This window comes from Scardinius erythrophthalmus (genome assembly GCF_964197995.2).
Source record: "Scardinius erythrophthalmus genome assembly, chromosome: 12".
Lineage (NCBI taxonomy): Eukaryota > Metazoa > Chordata > Actinopteri > Cypriniformes > Leuciscidae > Scardinius > Scardinius erythrophthalmus.
This window is the reverse complement of record NC_138232.1, coordinates 26,057,589-26,083,104: the sequence shown is the minus strand read 5'-3', so window position 1 is coordinate 26,083,104 and position 25,516 is coordinate 26,057,589. Positions and strand designations below refer to the sequence as shown.

Here is a 25,516-nt window from a genome sequence, read left to right as displayed (position 1 = left end):
AACCTTGAAATGGGACAGTAGTCACCGCTGGTAGATGGGATTTTTGTTGCTTTTAAAGAATAGCAGAGTTCACACCATGGGCCCTATTTTAACAATCTAAGCGCATGGTCTAAAGCAAGTGAACTAAGGGCATATCCAAATCCACTTTTGCTAGTTTAATTGAATCAGGACCAGAATGCACAATTTTATACTACATTGTTATAATACTTCTGCATTCTACACTGCTTCTCACATCAGGCCACCATGAACGCTCGCACACAGAGGATTCTGGACTCAGGATCTCTGACCCAATCAGCACCTGCCAGCCCCACCAGCAAAGGAACACTCATACATCAAGCAGGGTGAGTTACTCACACTTAAATATGTATTAGATTAATTTAAAATCAGCAGCAGGACCATATAGTCATCTGGAATGATTATTTTGTGACAGGTGAAAAAGCATAATGTAATAGCTTGTGATTCTATTATTTTACTCTTCTTTGCATCTATTAAATAACATCCTGTTCTTTTTTGGGTTATGGATATTAATTTAGTTGTAACATGCAGCATTGTAGTGCATGCTGACCCTCTTCTTTTGCAGCACATTAATCTGTGTGTTATGGCCCTGCTTGTTGGTGTTGTAGTGCTTCCCACAGATCCAAATGCTCTTCATCTCCCTCCAGCGGATCTCCTCCCATGCCCGGTGCCTCCAGCTCCAGCCTCACCAATGAAGTGCCCAAACCGCCGATCCGGGAGGCGCCGCCCGCTCGGCCACCATACACACCGACTCTGGGTGGTCAGGCGCCCCACTCACAGCAGTTCCCACGGACCAGAAAGATGTTTGACAAGGGCCCTGATCAGGTACAGCATTGATATTAGTTTCCCACAGATTTTCCTCCATCCTTCTGTGTTGTTCATTTGTAAGAAAACTGTATTTTGCAGTCTTTGTGCTTTTCTTATTTTGTCGCAGCCTTGTTTGTGGTTTAAACCAACAGCAGATTATAAGTAAGATTGTAAGATTATAACAATGAAACCAAGCCTTGTGCCATGAAACCAAGCCTTTGTACCATTTACAATAGTACAAAATATTTCTATTCATCAAATAAATGCTGTTCTTTTAAACTTTATATTCATCAAAGAATCCTGAAAAAAATGTAACATGGTTTCCATACAAATATTAAGCAGCACAACAGTTTTCAACATAAATATGTCATGCCCATGTTTTTCTTAATTAGTAAATAGTTGTGTAATAAGCAGGATAAAGCACAGTCAGACCTGATCACCCAGTCAGCGTTTATGTAGTGATTCATTTACATTTTGTCATTTGTCTGGTGTGTTCCTCAGGCTGCTGAGGATGGAGATGAGACAGCTGCTCACAGGAGCTTCATCAGTGTGAATCTGCAAACAGGTCTTTGTGACTGGAGTGCCAAATATTTCGCTCAGCCAGTCATGAAGGTGAGTGCTGCATGGATTAGAGGTGAAATCGAATTCATTTACTTCTAAATCAAACTAATTCAGTTAATGAATTAACTTGAAATCATTTCTTAAGATCTATTCAGGGTGATTTAATCATGTTGATTTAGCAAGGAAGCTTTAGATAATATTAGTAAATGAATATGAAAGAGTTGGACCTCACTTCTAATATTATCAAAAAACAATTTGCCCAAAGTGAAGTAAAGATTAGTGATGAAGTGTCTCAGGAATGTGTATGCAAGGGGTGGGGATCCATGTATGCGCAATCTTGCTATGTGGTCAATATTTAACTAAAGCAAGGAAACAAATTAATAAAATGTGACCACTAATAAAAAGTGATGGGAACGAGTTCTAAATAATTTTTTACACTGTTTTTGGAGGGAAATATGCAAACTGGTTTCAAACATTGCAAAATGCCATTTGAAAATCCTTATGCACCTTGTGATTTTTAAGGACCCCCATAAGCTTATAATGTGAGGTACAATGAGGTAAGATTTCATGACTCAAAGTTATGCTAGTTTTTCTGTTGCCATGGGAATGGCATGACATTTATTCAACCGTTTATCTTTTTCTTTTTTTTTTCTTTTTTAAATAGAAAACTCTTTATGCCTGTTCCTAGCCAAACTAGAGCTGCCAAACTTCATTGTCCCCAGAGGAGACTTTCTAAAATACAAAACTGCTGCTGCAGTATTCAGTGTTATCCCATAAACCAATATTTAAATATATGTGTGTTTGGCTCCTTTGATGTCATGCTTTACTACAATTCAGTTCTCATCCGATAGTGTTAGTGCAGTCAAAACAATAATATTGCTGAATTTTAAGTGTCCCCAACTAAGCAAGCCAATGGTGAGAGAATGTCACAAAGCGATGACAAAAAAACCTTGGGAGAAACCACGCTCAGTCTGGGGACCAGTCCTCCTCTGTCCAAATGAACGAGCATTGTGTGATTTATGATTCCTTCTGCTTGAAGATCACATTATATCACACTGGCATATGGAGGGAGGGGGAGATGTAGCTGGCCTTAAAGTCCCCATGAAATCAAAATTGACCCTATTTACTTTGCTAGCGCATATTACTAGTCTTGTGGTGAACAATTAATCCGTGCAAGAAAATATTTTAAAAAAATAATTTTTTACCATGGTAATCTTTAATCAAAATCTGAAAATGCCCCTCCCCTCTGCATTGGAGGACCTTCTCCGATGACGTAGGTTTGAGGAATTGGTTTGGGCAACGCTTAACCACTCCCCTCAAACCGTTAGTCTGCTATGAGCAGAGATGGAGAGGAGGAGCGCTAGAGTAAAACCCTGCCCTCTGTTCAATATTCCGTTTCACTGGGAAATACGTCATAACACTGGAGAAAAGTCGTTTGCAACTTCCGGTTCACGGGGACTTTAAGAGTCTGTTCAGAGGGCTTGTCTGGTTCTTGTGGTCTTTGCTGAGGATCTATACCGATGGCTGTCAAGTTGACAAGGTCTTCACTGGGGATCTGTCTGTAGGGCTCGTCTAGTTGTTGTGGTCTCCGCTGACATCCAGTGCTACATTGTGGTCATCTCTAGGTGCAGGTTTACAATCTGGTCTGGATACAAACCGGATCCGGCTGACTTTGGTAACCTTGGGATAAGAATGAGACCGACAGATAAATATTAGCCTAGATGCCATTTCTATTTTGATGAAACAAGTACATTGGATGTTATGGGAAGTGTTCCTGGTTCCAGTTGACCTAACAATGCAGCCTAACAATCCTTTAAGGGATTTGAATTATAGAAATGTGATAGTGTGTTATGTGTTTGCTAGGTTAAAGAGATGGGTCTTTAATCTAGATTTAAACTGACAGAGTGTGTCTGCCTCCCGAAGTCTTTGAGGAAAAGGATCTACCACCCACAGTCGATTTTGATATTCTAGGTATTATCAACTGACCAGGATTTTGAGACTGCAGTGGACGTGAAGGACTATAAAGTGATAGGAGCTTGTTCAAGTGCTGTGGAGCTAAACTATTCGGGGCTTTATGAGTAATCATCAAGATTTTAAAATGTATACAGTGTTTAATAGGGAGCCAATGCAGTGTTGACAGAACCTGGCTAATATGGTCACACTTCCTGGTTTTAATAAGAACTCTAGCGGTTGCATTTTGGACTAGCTGGATTTTTTCTTCAAAGCCTGCAGGGCAATTGTAAAGCATAACAATAATCTAGCCTTGAGGTCATGAATGCAAGAATGAACTTTTCTGCATTTGACGTTGAGAGCATATGTAGTAATTGACAGATATTTTTTAAATGAAAAAATGCGGTTTTACAAATGGCAGAAATGTGGCTTTCAAATGAAAGTTTGGTATCAAAGAGCACACCCAGGTTTCATCAAGAGTTTGAAAGTATTCTAGGTCATTATGAAGATAAGCGACACATTCATCACCATAATATTATTATTACTATTATAATAAAATTTCTGTATTATACAAGCCAATAGTGTTTATATTTCATTAAACTTAAGCAAGGCATTAACTCACAATCTTAATTTATAATTTAACAATTAATGATAAAAGAAATGGACTGAATGTTGTATTAAATTTGTATAACTGATTTTTAATTCTTGATGTATGTATCAGCATGAAAACTAACACCATGTTTCCTAATTTACAGGGTGAAAAGCAATGGTCCTAGTACTGAGCCTTGCGGTATTCCATAATGAACTTGTGATCAATATTATACCTCTTCATTTACTGCTACAAATTGGTGACAGTCAGATGAATACGATTTGAGCCATGGCAGTGCAAGTCCGCTAATGTCAACGTTATTTTTGTCTATTCAGAAGAATGCTGTGGTCGATAGTATCAAATGCAGCACTAAAGCCCTATTCGGACGGGACTAGTTTCACAGGGGGACGTTAGAGAAATTTCTGTTTCACAGACGTACTTTGAGATTTTAATCCTGTCCGAATCTGCTATGTCTGTCTTTTTCTCACACGACCTCTGTAAAAATTCCAGAGCAAATTACCTACTGTTTTTCGTCAAACTCGGCGGTCCTCAGAGAAATCTAATCCCGTCCGAATGCGAATGTCTGTGATTACGGAAACGCTTTTTCTTGTGTGTTTTGGTCAACGTGAACTACCGTACAATCTCTCGCTATCGCGCCGGTATTCAAGTTTCTGCTTTTTGCGCACCGATAATGGATGTAGATGTGTTCGGTACACTGCGAAGAAATAAAAAAAATTAAATCAACAAGAAGAGCCAAATCACGTAAACTGTTAAGACTGGCTACTGTAATATCAGTTTCTGGTAAGATTACTTTCATTTCTGCACTTAATTACATAACGTGTAAATTATACAAGTTAAAACTTTTTATTCCAGTGGGTTTATTATAAGAACCCAGTTCTATAAAATCATGATGATAAATGTATGTTTAGTTTTTTTATACTACATTTTTTATAAAATGTTTACAAAACACTTCTGCAATGCCCACATGTAAAACACAGACACTCCTACCTCGGTAATAAACACGGAGATGTTAGTCCCGTCCAAATCCGTACATGAAATCACAGACGTAGGTTGATAAGAATTGTAACTCAAACGTCGTTTGGAAAACTAGTCCCGTCAGAATAGGGCTTTAGATCCAGTAATACTAATAGAGAGATGCAATCACAATCAGATGAATAAAGTAATGTATGGTCATGAGCTGTGGGTCATGACTGAAAGTACAAGATCCCGGATACAGGCGGCCCGAAATGACCTTTCTCCGCAGGGAGGCTGGGCGCTCCCTTAGAGATAGGGTGAGGAGCTTGGTCACTCGGAGGAGCTCAGAGTAGAGCCGCTGCTCCTCCACATCGAGAGGAGCCAGCTGAGGTGGCTCTGGCATCTGTTCCGGATGCCTCCTGGGCGCCTTCCCAGGGCTGGAGGGATTATGTCTCCCGGCTGGCCTGGGAACGCCTCGGTATTCCCCCGGAAGAGCTGGAGGAAGTGTCTAGGGAGAGGGAAGTCGGGGCATCTCTGCTTAGACCGCTGCCCCCACGACCCGGCCCCGGATAAGTGGAAGAAGATGGATGGATGGATGTAACTCTGATGAGAGCAGTCTCAGTACTATGTTACAGTCTAAATCATGACTGGAAATCCTTGCCGATACAATTTTTTACAAAAAGGAACATAGCTGTGAACCTACATTTTCTAGTATTTTTGAAAGAAAGGCAATATTGGAGATTGGAGATCGGTCTGTAGTGAACTAATTATTTAGGATCAAATTGTGTGTTTTTTTAATAAGTGGCTTAATAACAGCCAGCTAGAAATTTTTGCATATCCTTATGACAATGATGAATTAAGAAGAGGATCTATGACTTCTGGAAGCATCTCTTCAGTAGCTTAGTCTGTATAGGGTCTAACATACTGTACATATTGTTGATTTTCAGGATTTAACAAGTTTAGACAATTCTTCTTTTCCCTAAAGCAAATAATAAATGTAATTGTTCTTCTTCTTTTCCCTATAGCAAATAATAAATGTAATTGTTCATCAGGGGCTCTTTATAGCACTGTCTGATGCAATACTGTAGCAGATGGTTGCATGGTTACAATTTTCTCTCTTATAGTATCAATCTTGTAAGTAAAGAAATTCATAAAGTCATTACTGGTGTGAAACTATAGAGAGAGTGTGAGAGATCACAGTAGAGATCATTTTTTTAGAGAGATGATACTGTTAGTCTTGAGTGTTTTCTTACACAATTACTTAGTCTTTGAGTTCCTGTACTCACAACTGTCAAAACCAGGTTCATGCCTGTAATTATATGTGTTTATGGTTTTAAACAAGGTGACCCTTTTGGTGCTTCATTATTTGAAAATTGAATTTATTTATCTCTCTTTCAGATTCCAGAAGAGCATGATTTGGAGAGTCAGGTTCGTAAGGAGAGGGAGTGGAGATTCTTACGTAACGCTCGTGTACGCCGACAAAGCCAACACATCACTCAGAGAGGTAGAACTCCAGAATTTGTTATATACTGACAGCAAAGACTACTTGCATTATCATTCATATTATCATTTAGTTTTGTAACTTGTTATATTACTTGATATTTCACAAAATGTTTCAAATGAAAAAAGTTTGTTACACTGCAAAGGCAGCGTAAAGCAGCATATATTCCTTGAAAATGCATTTAAACAGGCGCACAAGGGAATTACTTTTGCTGAAATAATGTTCAACATTAATTGCGGAAATAATCGTATAAAATTCGTTTTAAATATGGAAATATGAATACAGAAACAATATGAATATAGACTTTAGAAAATTCTAAATACAAATATGAAACTAAAATATATGCTCGTATGAAAACAACAAGTTTAAGGCTGCACTGATGCTGCGTTTCATTTACGCTTAACCAAAGCAGCGTCAAGAGCCACTTACACTAGGGCCTGAGGTGGAGAACAACTTGGACAACGAATTGTATGCAGCATTATTACGTATTAGAACAACCTCAGAGTAGCCTCAACTTGGCTGTGTAAATCTTTAGGTTATTAAACCCGGGTCTCTGATAACGAGTGAGGTATCTCGCTAATCGCCTTGAGCGTGACCAATCCTGAAAGCACCAATAAAACCTTGTCTGTCAGTTGTCAGACTAATCACCACTGTGGTGCAAGAGTACTGCCTCCCTAATATACATCACAGCATAACACATAAGTGTGAGGCAAAGCCCATCTCGCTGCCCCACTAAAAATTGCTAAACTGAAACACCCTTAAATAATGCCCATGAGATAGCCAAAACTCTGGTAGAATGAGCCCACAGCCCTTCTGGGGGATGAAGACCCATGCTATTTTAACCGAAAATGTAATAGCTTCCACTACCAGATGGGACAAGTGTTGAGGTTATATAGGTTTACTCTTTTGAGAATCAGCCTATGAGACAAATGACTGATTGTACTCTTTCATTCTGTTCACATAGCAACACAATATGTGAACAGGACACAGAAAATAATTATGAAAACTTAATAAATAAATAATGTCATTGTCAATCCCCACATGGCAAACAGAAATCACGGCAAGATAAACAGTAGAAAAGGCTCTGCCCTTATTTAAAATTTCCTGCAGAAAACATAACATATCTGCATGAGAGAGCGTGTTAAATCTGCTCTTTCACTCTGGATCATTTTGTTTACCCTTTGAGCCAAACCTGTAACACTTGAGTTTAAACTCTCACTTTTTTTATTTTTTTTATTTTAACCTCTTGTACTTTCTGATGTATTTGTTCTGCAAATCCTGAATGGGATAGAAAATACCAGGAAATAGGCTATTTCTTCCTCTAGATCCTGAGCTAATATCTTCTGTGCTGTGGACATTACACTGTTGAAAAGTGGTGGTTTTAAAGCAAACTGCAGACGATAACCCTGGCTGATTGTGGATAAAAGGAAGCAAGGTGAGAAGAGAGGTGGCATTAAGAGCCCTCTCTGCCAGGCCAGAGGAACTTTAGATCTTCTGAAAAACTAAGGCTGCTCAGTGCGTCCTGGCAGTGAAGCTAAGGCAGATGAAACCATGTTTCATGGGGGAATGAGCTGTTTAATGACCGGGGCATATGACTAGGGCTGGGTATCGATTCAGATTTTACAAATCGATTCGATTTCGATTCTCAAGCTCTCAATTCGATTCGATTTCGATTCTCGATTCGATTTTCGATTTCGATTCTCGATTCGATTTTGATTCTAAATTCGATTTCGATTCCACTCAATGAATAGCCTATATATTTAATACAAATCCTATATTTATAAAAAAGAAAGTAAAGTGAACATAAGTTTGGAAGTGGTTAATTAATAAAAAGAAATTAAGAGCTACCAACCTATATATTAAACATACAATAAATAGACAGGATTTTGATGCAAGATGAAAGATTTATGCTGAAAATTGGACAAGTCAGAACAGTCGCATGCCTTGATCAAACAGGTTAACAATCTTCATATAAACCCATAAAAAAAACTTGCATATATTTTATCTGTCTAGGTAGGACATATAGGCCTACAGAAATTGAATAAAGTTATCAAACAGTCTGCGATGCATTAATTCTAAAGTATATATAGACTAATCCTTATTAAAGTTACAAAAGTTATTTAGTCAAGAGCAGTGAGTGTTTTTATCTGTTCCCTTTGTTCTTTGATTAACTTTAATGACAGAGATAATTAGTGGCTACTGTGTACTGTCCCTTTAAGAGACCAACCGCTGCTAACAGAGACGCGGATCTCACACGCGCCTCATCATTCACGTTCATCATAAGACTGCTCTTATGTTATGAAGATACTCGACAAAAAGACATTTTGGCATAATTGTGTGTGTTATTCATTCAAGCACGAAAGAGAACTGTATTCTGGGCTGTCTTGTGCGCACGCACGATATCAGCGCGAGTCTTTTCTGTGTGTCACAGGACATTCACGTCATTGCGTAGGCTTGACATCGCGATTGCGATATGATTAATTGTGCAGCACTAGTTGAGGTTATTTTATGATTAAGATAAAACAAACATAAAATCTCACAGCATTAGCTATAAAATGGAGTTTGCAAGCCTATGAACAGTGGAGGAAAACTAATACTGGCTTTTGGGTAATAGATAAATAAATATGGAAAAAAATCGATTCGTGGCGTTTGAGAATCGATTTTGAATCGACCACATTTTAAAAAACGATTAATCGAAAAATCGATTTTTTTGCCCAGCCCTACATATGACGGCAGTCTTTTACCATCATACAAATCTCTGTCCATTCCCAGGCCCACTGGCTGTGACGGCCAATCAATCAATTGAGAGTTTTTCCGCTTGACCACATTTCAAGTTGGTCAAGCTCCACCTGAACAGGACTCTTTGTTCAACACACTTCCTAGATGTAAAAAAAACATTGAATGCAAGGCTTTTCCCCCTTGCTCCGCTGCTTACAGAACTAGCAGTCACCATAAAATAACTGTTAGAAAGAGAATTATCCATAGCATGTTGAATATCTAGCACAAATAATATTCACAGGGACAGTGGATATGCCTACTATCAAAAACAGCAGCATTTGTTTATTTATCTATTACCCAAAATAATTTTTTTATGTTTTAATGTTTTGATTTTAATGTTTTGATTGTCTACTTGCATTACTGGACTGTGGATTTTTACTTATCCAACTATTAATATTTAGTCTATTTTGCTCTACCGTGAGTGAACACGTATTTTCCTCCGGCTTCTACTCTGCTCTGCTTCTGTAACTGCTTGCTACTATGTGGACCAACGCTATTCACGTTTGGTCTGCACTCATCTGGACTCTATCAATAGTCCTCCACCAACCTGTTGCTGGTCTGCACCAGTACACAGCCGCCGAGCTCCTCTGGATCCGCCACCTACCTGGATCTCGACCGGCTTCACTACATCTTGATCCGGACATCGCTCATCCTTTCCGCCGGAGATACATTCACCGCGGGTCACGCAGGAACTTTCATTACGAAAACTCCACTGCAATTAAATCGTTGTGGTCCACTTCTCGCCGTCGTCCTCACAGGAATTCCAGCCGGGCAGCTGATCAATCCTCGTTGGCCAGCCTAGCCAGGTCGGCTAACACCACTAATGGATGTGGCAACACTACCGTCAACTTTGGTTTCCTCAATATCCGCTCTCTCACTGGAAAGGGTCATTTCATCCACGATCTTATCAAAGATCGTGACCTTGACTTCATGTGCTTATCTGAAACTTGGCAACAGCCAAATGACTTCTCCCAAGTTAATGACGCTACTCCTCCGGGGTTTGTTTACCTCTGCAAACCACGTGGTTCTCGCGGAGGAGGTCTCGCGATAATTCATCGCGAGAAGTGGAAAGTCTTGCCGGTGTCTGTTCCTGATTTTAATTCATTTGAGTATTTGGTTTTTAAATTACACGGACCAACCCCAACGATTATCACATCAGTTTACCGTCCCCCTAAGCCACACAAGGACTTTCTACTTGAACTCTCAACATTACTCACTCACCTATCTACACTTTCATCAAATGTAATAGTGCTTGGGGACTTTAATATACATATGGACAATAGCAATCTTCTTCTCACCAAAGACTTCTCATCCTGTCTGGATAGCTTTGGATTTAATCAATACATCAACTGTGCAACTCATTCCAAAGGCCACTGCCTGGATTTATTGTGCTGCTCTGGACTTACCCCTCTTAACTGTGCAGTTGATGATCTTCTTATCACCGATCACTTCTTCATTTCTTTCAGTGTTACAATTCAGCTCTCCTCAACCAAACCAACCCGGCTTATTTCCTTTAGGAATATTAAGGACATTCACCCTGAAACCCTCTACTCCTGCATTGATAATATTAACCTACTGGACAATAACTCTCTACCTGATGACCTGGTTGTTCACTATAATGATCAATTAGCTCTCATTCTAAACTCCCTTGCTCCAGTCAAAACTCGTTCTGTCTCTTTCACTCAGTCTGCTCCCTGGTTCACCCCTCAACTCCGGACTATGAAAACTAAATCCAGACTGCTTGAGCGCCTCTACAGAAAGACTGGTCTCACTATCCATAAAGAAATGTATAAAGCTCATATGTCTCACTATAAGGACTCAATCGTACAAACCAAATCACATTACTACTCCGGTCTAATCAACTCCAATAGAGGCAACGCTAAGTCACTGTACTCCATACTTAATAAGATTCACCAGCCACCTGACTCCCTTCCTTCACACATGTACTCCACTGCCACCTGTAATGCCCTCCTGTTATTTTTTAATGATAGGATTCATAACATCCATCGGCACATTGATCCCAACATCCTTCCCACCTCCTTATATGATCCTCCCCAACCATCACAATTATTATCCATCTTCAAACTTCCCAGTCCCTCTGAAATTGCAGAAACAATCCGTAAGTCAAAGCCTTCTACCTGTCTGTTAGACCCCCTTCCCACTAATCTGGTTAAATCTTGCCTCCCCTCTCTGCTCCCCCTTATCTCCATCATCATACATGCATCTCTTACCACCGGTATTGTTCCTTTCCTCTTCAAAACTGCTGCAGTCACTCCAATACTTAAAAAGCCTGGTTCAGATCCAAACATTTTTAATAATTTTCGTCCTATTTCTAATCTACCATTCATCTCCAAGATTTTAGAAAAAATAGTTGCTGCCCAGCTCCACATTCACCTCACTCACAACTCCCTCTATGAACCCTTCCAGTCTGGTTTCCGTCCACTCCATAGCACAGAGACAGCTCTTCTCAAAATAACAAACGATCTTCTCATTGCAGCTGATTCTGGTTTATTATCCATCCTGGTTCTCCTTGATCTGAGTGCGGCCTTTGATACAATTTCTCACTCCATCCTCCTCCATAGGTTATCCTCCATCGGCATTGTTAACACCCCTTTTCATTGGTTTCAGTCATACCTATCAGGCCGCACTCAGTTCATCACTATCAAATCCTTCCGCTCCCAGCCGTCTCCAGTCACTTCAGGAGTGCCCCAGGGCTCTGTCCTGGGGCCCCTCCTCTTCATCACATACATCCTTCCCCTTGGCAATATTTTCCGCAAATTTAACATTCAATTTCACTGTTTCGCGGATGACACCCAGCTTTACCTTTCCAGCAAACCAAACTCCACACTTCCTCCCTCCTCCCTCACCACCTGCCTACAAGAAATAAAATCTTGGTTCAGTTCAAACTTCTTAAAATTAAACACAGATAAAACAGAACTTCTTGTCATCGGTACCAAAAACACCCTTTCTAAATTTGACAGTTTTTCTCTCCTCATTGATGATACCTCAGTTTCCCCCTCCCTTCAGGTAAAGAGTCTAGGTGTCGTCCTCGATAATACACTATCTTTTCAATCCCACATCAACAGCATCACACGGTCAGCTTATTTCCACCTCCGTAATATCAACCGTCTCCGCCCCTCCCTTACCATTTACTCCGCTTCCATCCTTGTTCACAGCTTGGTCACATCGCGCATTGACTACTGTAATTCTCTCCTTTTTGGTCTCCCTCACAAAACCCTTCGTAAGCTCCAGTTGGTTCAGAATTCAGCAGCACGTGTCATAATCAAAACTCCCTTTTCGCACCCCATCTCGCCTATTCTTCGACAACTACACTGGCTACCAGTTCAATACAGAATTGAGTTCAAAATTCTCCTGCTCACTTACAAGGCCATCCATAACCTCGCCCCTCCTTACATGTCAGATCTCCTCCATGTTGTCACCCCGTCCCGCTCTCTTAGATCCTCCTCCTCTATCCATCTCTCTGTTCCCTCTGTCCGCCTCAGAACCATGGGGAGCAGAGCCTTCTGCTGCTCTGCACCCAAACTCTGGAACTCTCTTCCGCCTCACATCAGGAACATTAACTCGCTCACAGAATTCAAATCCATACTCAAAACTCATCTGTTCAAAATATCTCACTCATTGTGAAACACACATTGTCCTGTTGTATTTGTGCCATGTTTTATTTTTTATTTATTTGCTTGTTTTTCTTATATTCTTGTGTTTTTAATTTGTACAGCGACCTTGAGTGTCCAGAAAGGCGCTTTTAAATAAAATGCATTATTGTCAAAGTACTTTGGCGGCTTGTCTAATAACAGTTAAGCTTCTTCTGAAAAACATGCTGAAGAATAGCTTCCAAAGATCTTCATGGGAAAGAGAATGAGGTAGGGACTGTTATGCAGTGGTATATATTAGGGAGGCAGGACTCCTGCATCACTGTCATGATTGATCTATCGACTTACAGACATGGGGCCCTATTTTAACGATCTGAAACGCAAGTATCAAACGCGAAACGCAAGTAACTTTGTGGGCAGATCTTGGGCGCTGTTGCTATTATACCGGTGGGATAAATAACTCTTGCGCCCGATGCTAATCTAAAATGGGTTGGTCTGAAGTAGCTACATTACTCATAGGTGTGGTATGGGCGTAACGTGAAATAAACCAATCAGAGCATCATCTCACATTCCTCTTAAGAGCAGGCGCGTTTGTTCCATGGCGGATTGCTATTATAATGGCGGATTTGCCAGGCGCACGCCAGGAGTGGTTCACAGCCGAGGAGGCCGACGTTCTCGTCAGGGCCGTAAAAGACAGAAAAGTGATATTGTATGGTGATGGGAGAAACCCACCCAAATTAGCTTCGGTTAAACAGGCGTATAATAATTTTGGTAAATGTGTAAGCTAGATTTATGCCTATTTTTCACATCTTCATGGACACACCACAATGATTTCCCTCATGTGGAATATTTTTCCTTGTAATTATGCATGGTTTGCAAAAATGGAAACTGCTGCGTCTGTGTGGGAATGAGGGAAGCAAAGTGTAGTGCAACATGCTACATTATGGCCAAGCATGCGCCCTTAAAATAGCATCTGAACGCGCCACTGAAAATGCGCCACTGACTTTAGACTAGATTTTTCCTGGTCTGTGGCAGAATTGTTTTCTGGAACTGCAAAATAGCACCAGGGAACATTTGCGCCGGAACACGCCGCCTCTTTTCGCTGAACTGCCCCCGGGAGTGCAAGTTCATTCCCTAATTTACCGATGTGCGTCTGTCGAGGGAAATGTCCACTGTGCGTCGGGTGCAAAATAGGATTGATACATGTGTCGGTGTACAAAGTCAATTGCACTGGGTGCAAGATAGGGCCCATGGTGTTATTGGTACTTCCAGGATTGGTCATGCCCGAGGTTATTCTCTTAGTGAGATACCGAATAAATGTTTGAAAGACAACCTGAAAGTCTATAGCAGTGATCTCAAACTCAATTCCTGGAGGGCCACAGCTCTGCACAGTTTAGCTCCAACCAGCTCCAACTCACACCTGCAAGGAAGTTTCTAGTAATCCTGAAGACCTTGATTAGCTGGATCAGGTGTGTTTGATTAGGGTTGGAGCAAAACTGTGCAGAGCTGTGGCCCTCCGGGAATTGAGTTTGAGATCACTGGTCTATAGTAAACCTCTAGAAGAGATGCCCTGACTCTCTATACATTAGATGCATCTGGGTAATAATGATGTGGAATTCACAAGTGGAACTGGGTGAACAGTTGTTTGATGTAGTTTTTCTGTGTGAAAGCCTCAAGCTTAAAAGAAAGCAATGTGCTTGGCTCCCTGTCTTAAGTCAGCAGAGTCTCAAACTGAATAGCTAATGTGCTTACGTCAATGCCGGAACACACGCACAAGTAAGCAGGACTGATTGCGTCAGAGCGGAGGATCCAGCTCTCGATCGTATGTCTTTCTCCTTTCATCACACTCTCCGTCATCCTCCCCTTTGAAACCAAGAGTGGGGCTGCCCTCATTCAGTCTAGCTGGAGGAACTGAATGAAATCCTCAATTCCCTCTGAGTTTCCTTCATGCATATTTTTTTTTTTTTTCTAATCTGCAAGCTTTACACTGTAGTACCCTTATTCACTTTCCTCAGAAACCAAAACACTGCTTTGGTTATTAGTAAAGCTCAATATTTCACTAATTAAACATGTTCTAATAATAATCAAAATACTAACCCATCCTTCTCGTTTTTAGGAGTGACACGATTAGATGATCAGATCTTCATTAATAGAAACCCGGGAGTGCCATCAGTGGTGAAGTTTCATCCATTTAACCCCTGCATTGCTGTAGCTGACAAAGACTCAATCTGGTGAGTGACTGGAATTTTTCAAATAGTGCCACTTGTGTATGAGGGGATGATGGGTATCTATGCTTTTCATAGCATTGCAAATAGTAAAGTCACTTTTATTAGGGCCCAAGCCCTGAAAGGTCGAAGGCCCTGTTGTGTCCGTAAGGATTTTTTCTTTTTTTTGCCTTTTTGCCACTTTTGGGGCCCTTAACATGATCAAAAACTCTTGAAATTTTGCACACACGTCAGAACCTGCGGCCATCAGGGCCGGACTGAAGCTGGTAACCGGGCGTGGCAGGGGGGCTCGACAGCGCCCCCTGGAATGGTGTCCGAAAACTTGGTCCATAAATCAAACACGCTTGCATGTAATAATATGAAACTCACAACACATGTAGATCTCATCGGGCCGAACAACTTTCGTGCTCTAAGTTTTACAAAAGCCCAACAGGAAGTCAGTTATTATACGTTGTTTGGAAAACGCATACAATGGAATGTGAAATACTCCTCCTAGGGAATTCATTCGATCGCCACCAAACTCGGTGTGAATGAAGTCAAGACATTGAGGATGAATTCTTGCGAACTGATTTTTTTTGGAAAAGGGGGGGGGTTTTCACCCTTGAACGGGGTCTGAAAACTTGGTCCATAGATCAAACACGCTTGCATGAATTAATATGAAACTCAGTACACGTACAGATCTCATCGGGCCGAACAACTTTCCCTGGTCAAGTTTTACACCAGCCCAAAACATGCCGATGTTAGTCGGCTATTATGGGTTGTTTGGAGAACGCTTGCTCTGGTATTTGAAATAATCCTCCTAGGCAATTCTTTCAATTGCCACCAAACTCGGTCAGCATAAAGTCAAGACATTGAGGATGGTAAATTGCGGACAGATTTTTGATATCTCGAACGGTTTGGCCGTGGCGAGGAAACAAATTTATGGTGAGAAAAGATAAAAACGAAGTGTTATAACTTCTGCATACATTAACTGATCTTGATGAAACTTCAGCAGTGTGTTCGTGGTAAGAGGCCGATCGCATGTATGTAACTTTTGTGAGTCAAAGTTATAGCGCCACCAACTGGCAGCAGGAAGTGTGTCACTTTCTAAATGCTTTTGACAAAAGTGTGGGGGGGGGGTAATTTTATGCACAGTCACAAAAATCAGTACGCATATTGGTCTCATCGAGTCGGACCATTTTCTAATTTACAGTCATTAGCTCTGAGCATCAGGAAGTCAGATATTTTGGTTTGAATGTTGATTTCTTTGCAAAATTAGCCTCCACTCCTCTTAAGTAGTTTATTTTATTCCCACCAAACTTTTTCAACATGATGAAAATACATTAAAGATGCTAAATTGTAAACAGATAATAAATATCTCAAACAGTTTTGCTATAGCGAGGGATTAATGTCAAAAATGGAAACACTAAAAGCCTCATATCTTCTAAAAATTCTATATAAAATTATACAAATATCAGAACTAAACCCATTTTATTTTTATTTTTTTCTTCAATTTAATATTTAAGTTTAAAAACATCCAGAATGTTTTTTTAGTCCAAAAATAAATAATGTCATTCATAGTGTTATACTGCCCTCTTGTGTTCAAAATCAGGTAGGCCTATTGTATCTATATAAAAATATACTAAGTATCTGACGGTGAGAATATTTTAACACCGGTTAATCAACGTGTGACACCGCTGAGGGCTTTTGAATCGCTAACTTAAAAGCGAAAGTAAAATAAGTTCGTCCGCACTGACATGGATAATGGTGCAGAGCAGAGCGAGCGTTTTTAATGAATTCCTATGGAAGTAGGAATGAACTAAAAAACGTTGACTCTGTTCTGCTCGTTCCTCGCCATGGACACGCACTGTTATGAATGCCTGTGCAGCCATGAGCATTTTAGTTTAATTTTAAAATTAGTGCCATTTTGGGGCAGATTGCTTGAATTTATTTTACAAAAGCACAATGTTGTGTTTTATTTCGACTGTACACAAATATAAGTTAACACTTTGCAGTTTGAATGATGTTAGGGTTAGGGTTATATATATATATATATATATATATATATATATATATATATATATATATATATATATATAGCTGCGAGCAGCCATGGAGGGCCCAAGCTGGTGACACCGCCACCTTGGGCCCGCAATCGCTGCTCGCAGCTTTATTTTATATTGCGCTTTTTACAATACAGATTTTTTCAAATAGTCGGGGAGCCAAAGTCTCAAAAGCTCAATAAAATGGGTTGAACCTGACATGGTCTGCCATACTTTTTATTTGTGTTTTTTCTGTTAACTTTGACCCTAAGAACCAATAATTGGAGGGTCTGCTCTGCCGGAAATATCACGAAAAAAAATTTGTGGCCATTTTAGTGTATGCACCCTTTATTTTTTATCAGAAATTATTTTTTTGCCTCAAATCCTCAGTGGGTTTGGTAGGCTGTCAATAAATGCATTCCAGATACACAGAACACATGTGCTGACAACATCCACTGAAAAAATAACTCTTAATACACATTTCTACATGATTTTGCATCAATTTAATGCAACAAATTAGGCGTTTTCTCACTTTTTTCCAATATTTTCATCTTTACTTCATTGGAAATCAGCTATTCTCCCAAGTTATGACATCAGTCAATATGTCATTCTTTTCACCAAACAGTATACTCATTCCACAGAAAAAATCATAAAAATCCAACCAAAATCAATGGATCTGTGATGATTTCACTAATAGTTGATCAGCAGGCTCAGAACCTCAATAGAATTGTAGGCTACTCTCAAAATTCCGAAAGACATGTAGTCCATAAGCCAGGGGGGTTGATCGGTATCATCGGGGGGGAAAATGCTATCATTGTTTTTTGGCAAGGTATACACCCCTAGTATTAGAAAAATCACGATAGCAGTGCAGGGGTGGTAGCGAAATCACTTTTTTCAGCTCATGAAGTTACTAATCCCCTAAGATAAATTCCGTTTTTGAAATCTGGTGTATATCTGGTTTAGGCTCATGCTAGGGATATTGTCAATATTCTATAATATGGTGCTTGGTACTGCTGGAAAGGGGACCTTTTAGGCTTTCATTTAAGCCCAGTACTGAATCTGTCTGACAAACTAAGAGGTCACATGACTTCTTTAAACCAGAAATAACACACATTTTTTCACAATTTCCACCTAAACTGTATGCTTTCTTTTATCCCTGTGGCATGAAAGAACACCACGGACACAAAACTCAACAACTTCAATATGATGACTCAGAAAATGTATAATATACCCATACTATTTATTTGTGAGAGCCTTAAATTAGACTTGTGCAGCCAGCACAAGTCTTCAAAATAGAATAGAGCCAATAGAATGCACAAATAGAATACCCTATTAGTCCAGGGCCAAATGGCCTATTTATTCATGTACAGTTGTAATAAAAAGTAATTGTTTCAATAGTGTTGTCAACATAACACTTGTAATTGGTTTAACAAAATGTTTCTATCATGTATTTTGATATTCACCCACTTTCAGTTAGAATGTCAGAAAGTAGCTCATGCACGATGGATTTTGTTGATGGATTTTGACAGTTTGACGAGGTTTTGTCAGTTTTGTGAAAAGATTGTTGGTTCAGTTGACTGGTTATAACAACACTACCAACTATGCCATCTTCAATCAACTTCCACTGAGTTCCAGGGGTATTAAATGTAAGTACAAAATACTTTTTCTCTTGTGCTTGTGAATAGGTGGTGAATAGTAGCAGTAGCTAATGTAAGCTTGGTGTTTTTCACACTTAGTATACTTCTTTTAAACTTAAAATAAGAAAGTATACTTTCAGTCTACATTTTATGTACTTCTCAGAAATACACTTAAAAAAACATTACACACTGCTGCATTGTTGCATTTTCCCAGCTGCCAAATATCTTAATGTAGTGAATACTTTAATTTCTGGCGCTATGGCATTTCTGCACTGTGTCGGAGATTTTTGCGCGTCTCTAAGATCAGTCACAAACATGATCCCTGCACGATCTAATCTATCGCGCCTTATTAACTTACTGTCATCCATTGTCTGCAACACATTTTTTCTCCCTCTTTGTCTTTCTGCCATGTTCTCCTCTGCTAAAGAAACTCTTCAGCCTCTGAAAAGTCCTCGTCCGTAATCCTAACAATTTTGACCTTAAGACCTCTTTTAAGGGTTAAGATGCTTTCTGAATTACTTTTTTCTTTACTGGGATTTTTTTCTTTAATTTTAAGAGTAAACGCCCACATTTCTAAGAATTTTCTTAGAATTTTGTCACTAGGAGCTACTCTTTGCATTAAGATTCTTTATGAATACGGGCCCAGGTATATTTGGCCTGTACTTGAACTCAATCTTTTGATCCAGATATACTTAAAAGAATAATTAAGAATTCAAAGTATACTTGTCTTGTAGTTGTGTTAACTCTTTTGATTGAGTAGTCAATTAAATCTACTTTTTTTTTTTACATAGTTTTTTTCATATACAGTCTTATGAAACTTACATTGTTTGAAAATAATTTATTAGAATATTGATATATAACAGATATGTTTCTAATTCTGCATATCTGAATTTTTGTGTAGGCTAGTCCACTGGTAGTGTATAGCAATTTACTCTAATTGTTTAAAATGTTGCCTTTCTTTATGAAACTTACTGACATTCAAGTGTTGATTAAAAAAAGATGCATGAAGCTAATAAAATGTTTTTAAAATTAAAGTACAGTTAAAGGTATTTTTCAAGTGCAAAAATAATAATGTTATATGTTAAGTGCAAAGTATAATGTTATGTTCACTTAAAGAAAACTTGCAAGTATACTTGCAGTATAAACTACGAAACTAGTAGTTTACTGAGATTACACATCAGTGTGTACTTTCATAAACTAAAAAATGTACTACTTGTATTAAAATAGTAAACTACTAGTATACTTATGTTCACTTGTAGTACAGATGCATTACAAATGAGAAACCTAGTTGTGCACTTAGTTTACTACTCTTACAAATACTAAAAATACTAAAAGTGGGCCAATTTAGTCCAAAGCAGTATTGAAATAGTACACAATTTTACTACAAGTACACATTGCATTAGTATACTTACTACATAAAGTTTACTTAAAAAATATACTTGAAAATTACTTAAGTATACTTCATAAAATGAACATGAAGACATGCACTTTTATTTTTATAAAAAAAAAAGACATGCACTTTTATGATGAAGACATGCACTTTTATGATGAAGAGATGTACTTTTATGATGGATAGATGCTCTTTTATGATGAAGAGATGCAGTTTTATGATGGACAGATGCTCTTTTATAATGGATAGATGCACTTTTATAATGGAGAGATAGACTTTTATAAAGGATAGATGCACTTTTATAATGGATAGATGGACTTTTATAATGGATAGATGCTCTTTTATAATGGAGAGATAGACTTTTATAATGGATAGATGGACTTTTTTGATGGATAGATGCACTTTTATAATGGAGAGATAGACTTTTATAATGGATAGATGCACTTTTATGATGAAGAGATGCACTTTTATAATGGATAGATGCACTTTTATAAAGGATAGATGCACTTTTATAATGGATAGATGGACTTTTTTGATGGATAGATGCACTTTTATGATGAAGAGATGCACTTTTATAATGGATAGATGCACTTTTATAATGGAGAGATAGACTTTTATAATGGATAGATGCACTTTTATGATGAAGAGATGCACTTTTATGATGAAGAGATGCACTTTTATGATGGATAGATGTACTTTTATGATGGATAGATGCCCTTTTATGATGAAGAGATGCACTTTTATGATGGACAGATGCTCTTTTATAATGGATAGATGCACTTTTATAATGGATAGATGCTCTTTTATAATGGAGAGATAGACTTTTATAAAGGATAGATGCACTTTTATAATGGATAGATGGACTTTTTTGATGGATAGATGCACTTTTATGATGAAGAGATGCACTTTTATAATGGATAGATGCTCTTTTATAATGGAGAGATAGACTTTTATAATGGATAGATGCACTTTTATAATGGAGAGATAGACTTTTATAATGGACAGATGCACTTTTATAATGGATAGATGGACTTTTTTGATGGATAGATGCACTTTTATAATGGAGAGATAGACTTTTATAATGGATAGATGCACTTTTATGATGAAGAGATGCACTTTTATGATGGACAGATGCTCTTTTATAATGGATAGATGCACTTTTATAATGGATAGATGCACTTTTATGATGAAGAGATGCACTTTTATAATGATAGATGCACTTTTATAATGGAGATATAGACTTTTATAATGGATAGATGCACTTTTATGATGAAGAGATGCACTTTTTTGATGAAGAGATGCACTTTTATGATGGATAGATGTACTTTTATGATGGATAGATGCTCTTTTATGATGAAGAGATGCACTTTTATGATGGACAGATGCTCTTTTATAATGGATAGATGCACTTTTATAATGGATAGATGCTCTTTTATAATGGAGAGATAGACTTTTATAAAGGATAGATGCACTTTTATAATGGATAAATGGACTTTTATGATGAAGAGATGCACTTTTATGATGAAGAGATGCACTTTTATAATGGATAGATGCTCTTTTATAATGGAGAGATAGACTTTTATAATGGATAGATGCACTTTTATAATGGAGAGATAGACTTTTATAATGGACAGATGCACTTTTATAATGGATAGATGGACTTTTTTGATGGATAGATGCACTTTTATAATGGAGAGATAGACTTTTATAATGGATAGATGCACTTTTATGATGAAGAGATGCACTTTTTAAAAGTCATTATAAAAGTGCATCTATCCATCATAAAAGTGCATCTATCCATTATAAAAGTGGGTGAATATCAAAATACATGATAGAAACATTTTGTTAAACCAATTACAAGTGTTATGTTGACAACACTATTGAAACAATTACTTTTTATTACAACTGTACATGAATAAATAGGCCATTTGGCCCTGGACTAATAGGGTATTCTATTTGTGCATTCTATTGGCTCTATTCTATTTTGAAGACTTGTACTGGCTGCACAAGTCTAATTTAAGGCTCTCACAAATAAATAGTATGGGTATATTATACATTTTCTGAGTCATCATATTGAAGTTGTTGAGTTTTGTGTCCGTGGTGTTCTTTCATGCCACAGGGATAAAAGAAAGCATACAGTTTAGGTGGAAATTGTGAAAAAATGTGTGTTATTTCTGGTTTAAAGAAGTCATGTGACCTCTGTGTTTGTCAGACAGATTCAGTACTGGGCTTAAATGAAAGCCTAAAAGGTCCCCTTTCCAGCAATACCAAGCACCATATTATAGAATATTGACAATATCCCTAGCATGAGCCTAAACCAGATATACACCAGATTTCAAAAACGGAATTTATCTTAGGGGGTTAGTAACTTCATGAGCTGAAAAAAGTGATTTTGCTACCACCCCTGCACTGCTATCGTGATTTTTCTAATACTAGGGGTGTATACCTTGCCAAAAAACAATGATAGCATTTTTCCCCCCGATGATAACGATCAACCCCCCTGGCTCATGGACTACATGTCTTTCGGGATTTTGAGAGTAGCCTACAATTCTATTGAGGTTCTGAGCCTGCTGATCAACTATTAGTGAAATCATCACAGATACATTGATTTTGGTTGGATTTTTATGATTTTTACTGTGGAATGAGTATACTGTTTGGTGAAAATAATGACATATTGACTGATGTCATAACTTGGGAGAATAGTTGATTTCCAATGAAGTAAAGATGAAAATATCGGAAAAAAGTGAGAAAACGCCTAATTTGTTGCATTAAATTGATGCAAAATCATGTAGAAATGTGTTTTAAGAGTTATTTTTTCAGTGGATGTTGTCAGCACATGTGTTCTGTGTATCTGGAATGCATTTATTGACAGCCTACCAAACCCACTGAGGATTTGAGGAAAAAAATAATTTTTCACATTTTTCTGATAAAAAATAAAGGGTGCATACACTAAAATGGCCACAAATTTTTTTTCGCGATATTTCCGGCAGAGCAGACCCTCCAATTATTGGTTCTTAGGGTCAAAGTTAACAGAAAAAACACAAATAAAAAGTATGGCAGACCATGTCAGGTTCAACCCATTTTTGAGACTTTGGCTCCCCGACTAAAAGCAGCTTTACAGTGATAATAGGAAATGAATGCAATAAATATTTTTTGGGCTGTACAGCAACTTTAGAAGAAAGTCTAGCTTAATTTTTTGGTTGTTTAATTTCAATTGTAAATATCTTGAGTTATTAACTTACACGACATCATTTTCAACTGAAAACAGAAAACTTTTAGTGCATTCTGGCCGTTTATTTACACGACAATATTTACACGGCACAACACGTTTATTTGGTGGCCTGAGAACACAAACTTTGAAGTAGGTTTCAAAGTGCAAGTTTTTGAAAATGAGTTTTGAAAGCAATACTGTTATCATCTCCGTGTAAACTTCAAAAACGTGAATCTGTGACAGCATGCACATGCGTACTATGTGTTTAGTCTATAGGCATGCATGTTTGAATGCATGTGTGCGCGGGCACGTAGTCTTTCTTAACAAAGTGACCTTGCCAATTGGCTGGCATGCATAATACAGTGTTTTAAGTCGTTTTCGCAGATTCGTGTGAATGGGAATGATTTTGATATGTTTTCATCTGTACAGAGGAAAAATCTTTTGTCGTGTCTATGAGTCGTTCGTAGGGGATAGTGTAGTTGACACGGTCTCTGCTGACACTTCAGAGCTGCGTTGTGGTCGCGTCCAGGCGCAGGTCCTTCATCAGATCTGGAGACAGCCTGCATCCGGTGACTGCAGTAAACCTCGGGATAAACAGAGAGACTAATATTAGCATAGACGCCATTCTTCTTATGATGTAACGAGTACATCAGGATTTATGGGAAGTGTTCCTGGTTCCGGCTGACCTAATCTATGCAGCCTAACATTGAATTATAAATGTCTATAATGTGTTATGTGTATGCTAGGTCAGAGAGATGTGTTTTTAGTCTAAAAGTGTACAGAATTGAGTACAGATCCTTGCAACATGGGGCCGTGCATTATGCTGCAACATGAGGTGATGGTCTTGGATGAATGGCACAACAATGGGCCTCAGGATCTCATTACAGTATCTCTGTGCATTCAAAGTTTCATCAATAAAATGCACCTGTGTTTGTTGTCCATAACAAACGCCTGCCCATACCATAACCCCACCGCCACCATGGGCCACTCGATCTACAACGTTGACATCAGCAAACCGCTCACCTACACGACGCCATACATGCTGTCTGCCATCTGCCCTGTACAGTGAAAACCGGGATTCATCCGTGAAGAGAACACCTCTCCAAAGTGCCATACGCCATTGAATGTGAGCATTTGCCCACTCAAGTCAGTTACAACGACGGACTGCAGTCAGGCCGAGACCCCGATGAGGACGACGAGCATGCAGATGAGCTTCCCTTAGACGGTTTCTGACAGTTTTTGCAGAAATTCTTTGCTTATGCAAACCGATTGTTGCAGCAGCTGTCCGGGTGGCTGGTCTCAGACGATCTTGGAGGTAAAGATGCTGGATGTCAAGTCAAGTCACCTTAATTTATTTAGTGCTTTTAACAATATGGATTGTTTCAAAGCAGCTTTACAGTGATAATAGGAAATTACCATAACAGATTGTTTAGGTTTTACAACAGCTGTAGGATAAAGTTATTGTCCAGCTAAAGTTAGTTATGATTGATTGATTCACTTCCATTGTGAAGATCATTAGTTATTAACTTAGGGGCCGCTAACACAACACCGTTCTAACAGGAAAACCCTTAACGAGTTCCGGCCGCCCATCTGCGCAAAACAGTGACTGGTGTCTCGAGAACGCACTCCCTGAAATAGGTTCGAAGGTGCAAACGATTATCCGTTATCTCTGCGCAAACCTTAAAAATGCAAACCCGTGAAAATGCAGACGTCGCGCACATGCGCATTACGTGTTCAGTCCAAAGGTATGCGCTTTAGAATATATGTGTGACTGCGGTAAACCTCGGATAAACAGAGAGACTAATATTAGCATAGAGGCCATCCTTCTTATGATGTAACAAGTACATCAGGATTTATGGGGAGTGTTCCCGGTTCCGGCTGACCTAATCTATGCAGCCTAACATTGAATTATAGAAGTCTATAATGTGTTATGTGTATGCTAGGCCAAAGAGATGTGTTTTTAGTCTAGATTTGAACTGACAGAGTGTGTCTGCTTCCCGGACAATGTTAGGAAGATTGTTCCAAAGTTTTGGTGCTAAATAGGAAAAGGATCTACCGCCAGCAGTCAACTTTGATATTCTAGGTATTATCAACTGGCTGGAATTTTGAGATCGCAATAGACTTGACAGACTATAATGCGTTAAGAGCTCGCTCAAGTACTGCGGAGCTAAACCATTTAGTGCTTTGTAAGTAATCAGCAATATTTTAAAATGTATATTTTTTTAATAGGGAGCCAATGCAGTGT

The 25,516-nt window shown here is 38.7% G+C and overlaps 1 protein-coding gene across 2 annotated transcripts in view; it reads left to right on the top strand.

Moving 5' to 3' along the window:
* rptor (regulatory associated protein of MTOR, complex 1) overlaps positions 1-25,516 on the top strand; it is a 425,184-nt gene that overhangs the window by 359,066 nt on the left and 40,602 nt on the right. For both annotated transcript variants that reach the window (XM_081381619.1, XM_081381620.1), the window contains 5 exons: positions 238-341; positions 624-840; positions 1,324-1,434; positions 6,296-6,401; positions 14,904-15,018. In XM_081381619.1, coding sequence (XP_081237745.1) covers positions 238-341; positions 624-840; positions 1,324-1,434; positions 6,296-6,401; positions 14,904-15,018 — 653 coding nt within the window. The remainder of the gene's footprint in view (positions 1-237; positions 342-623; positions 841-1,323; positions 1,435-6,295; positions 6,402-14,903; positions 15,019-25,516) is intronic.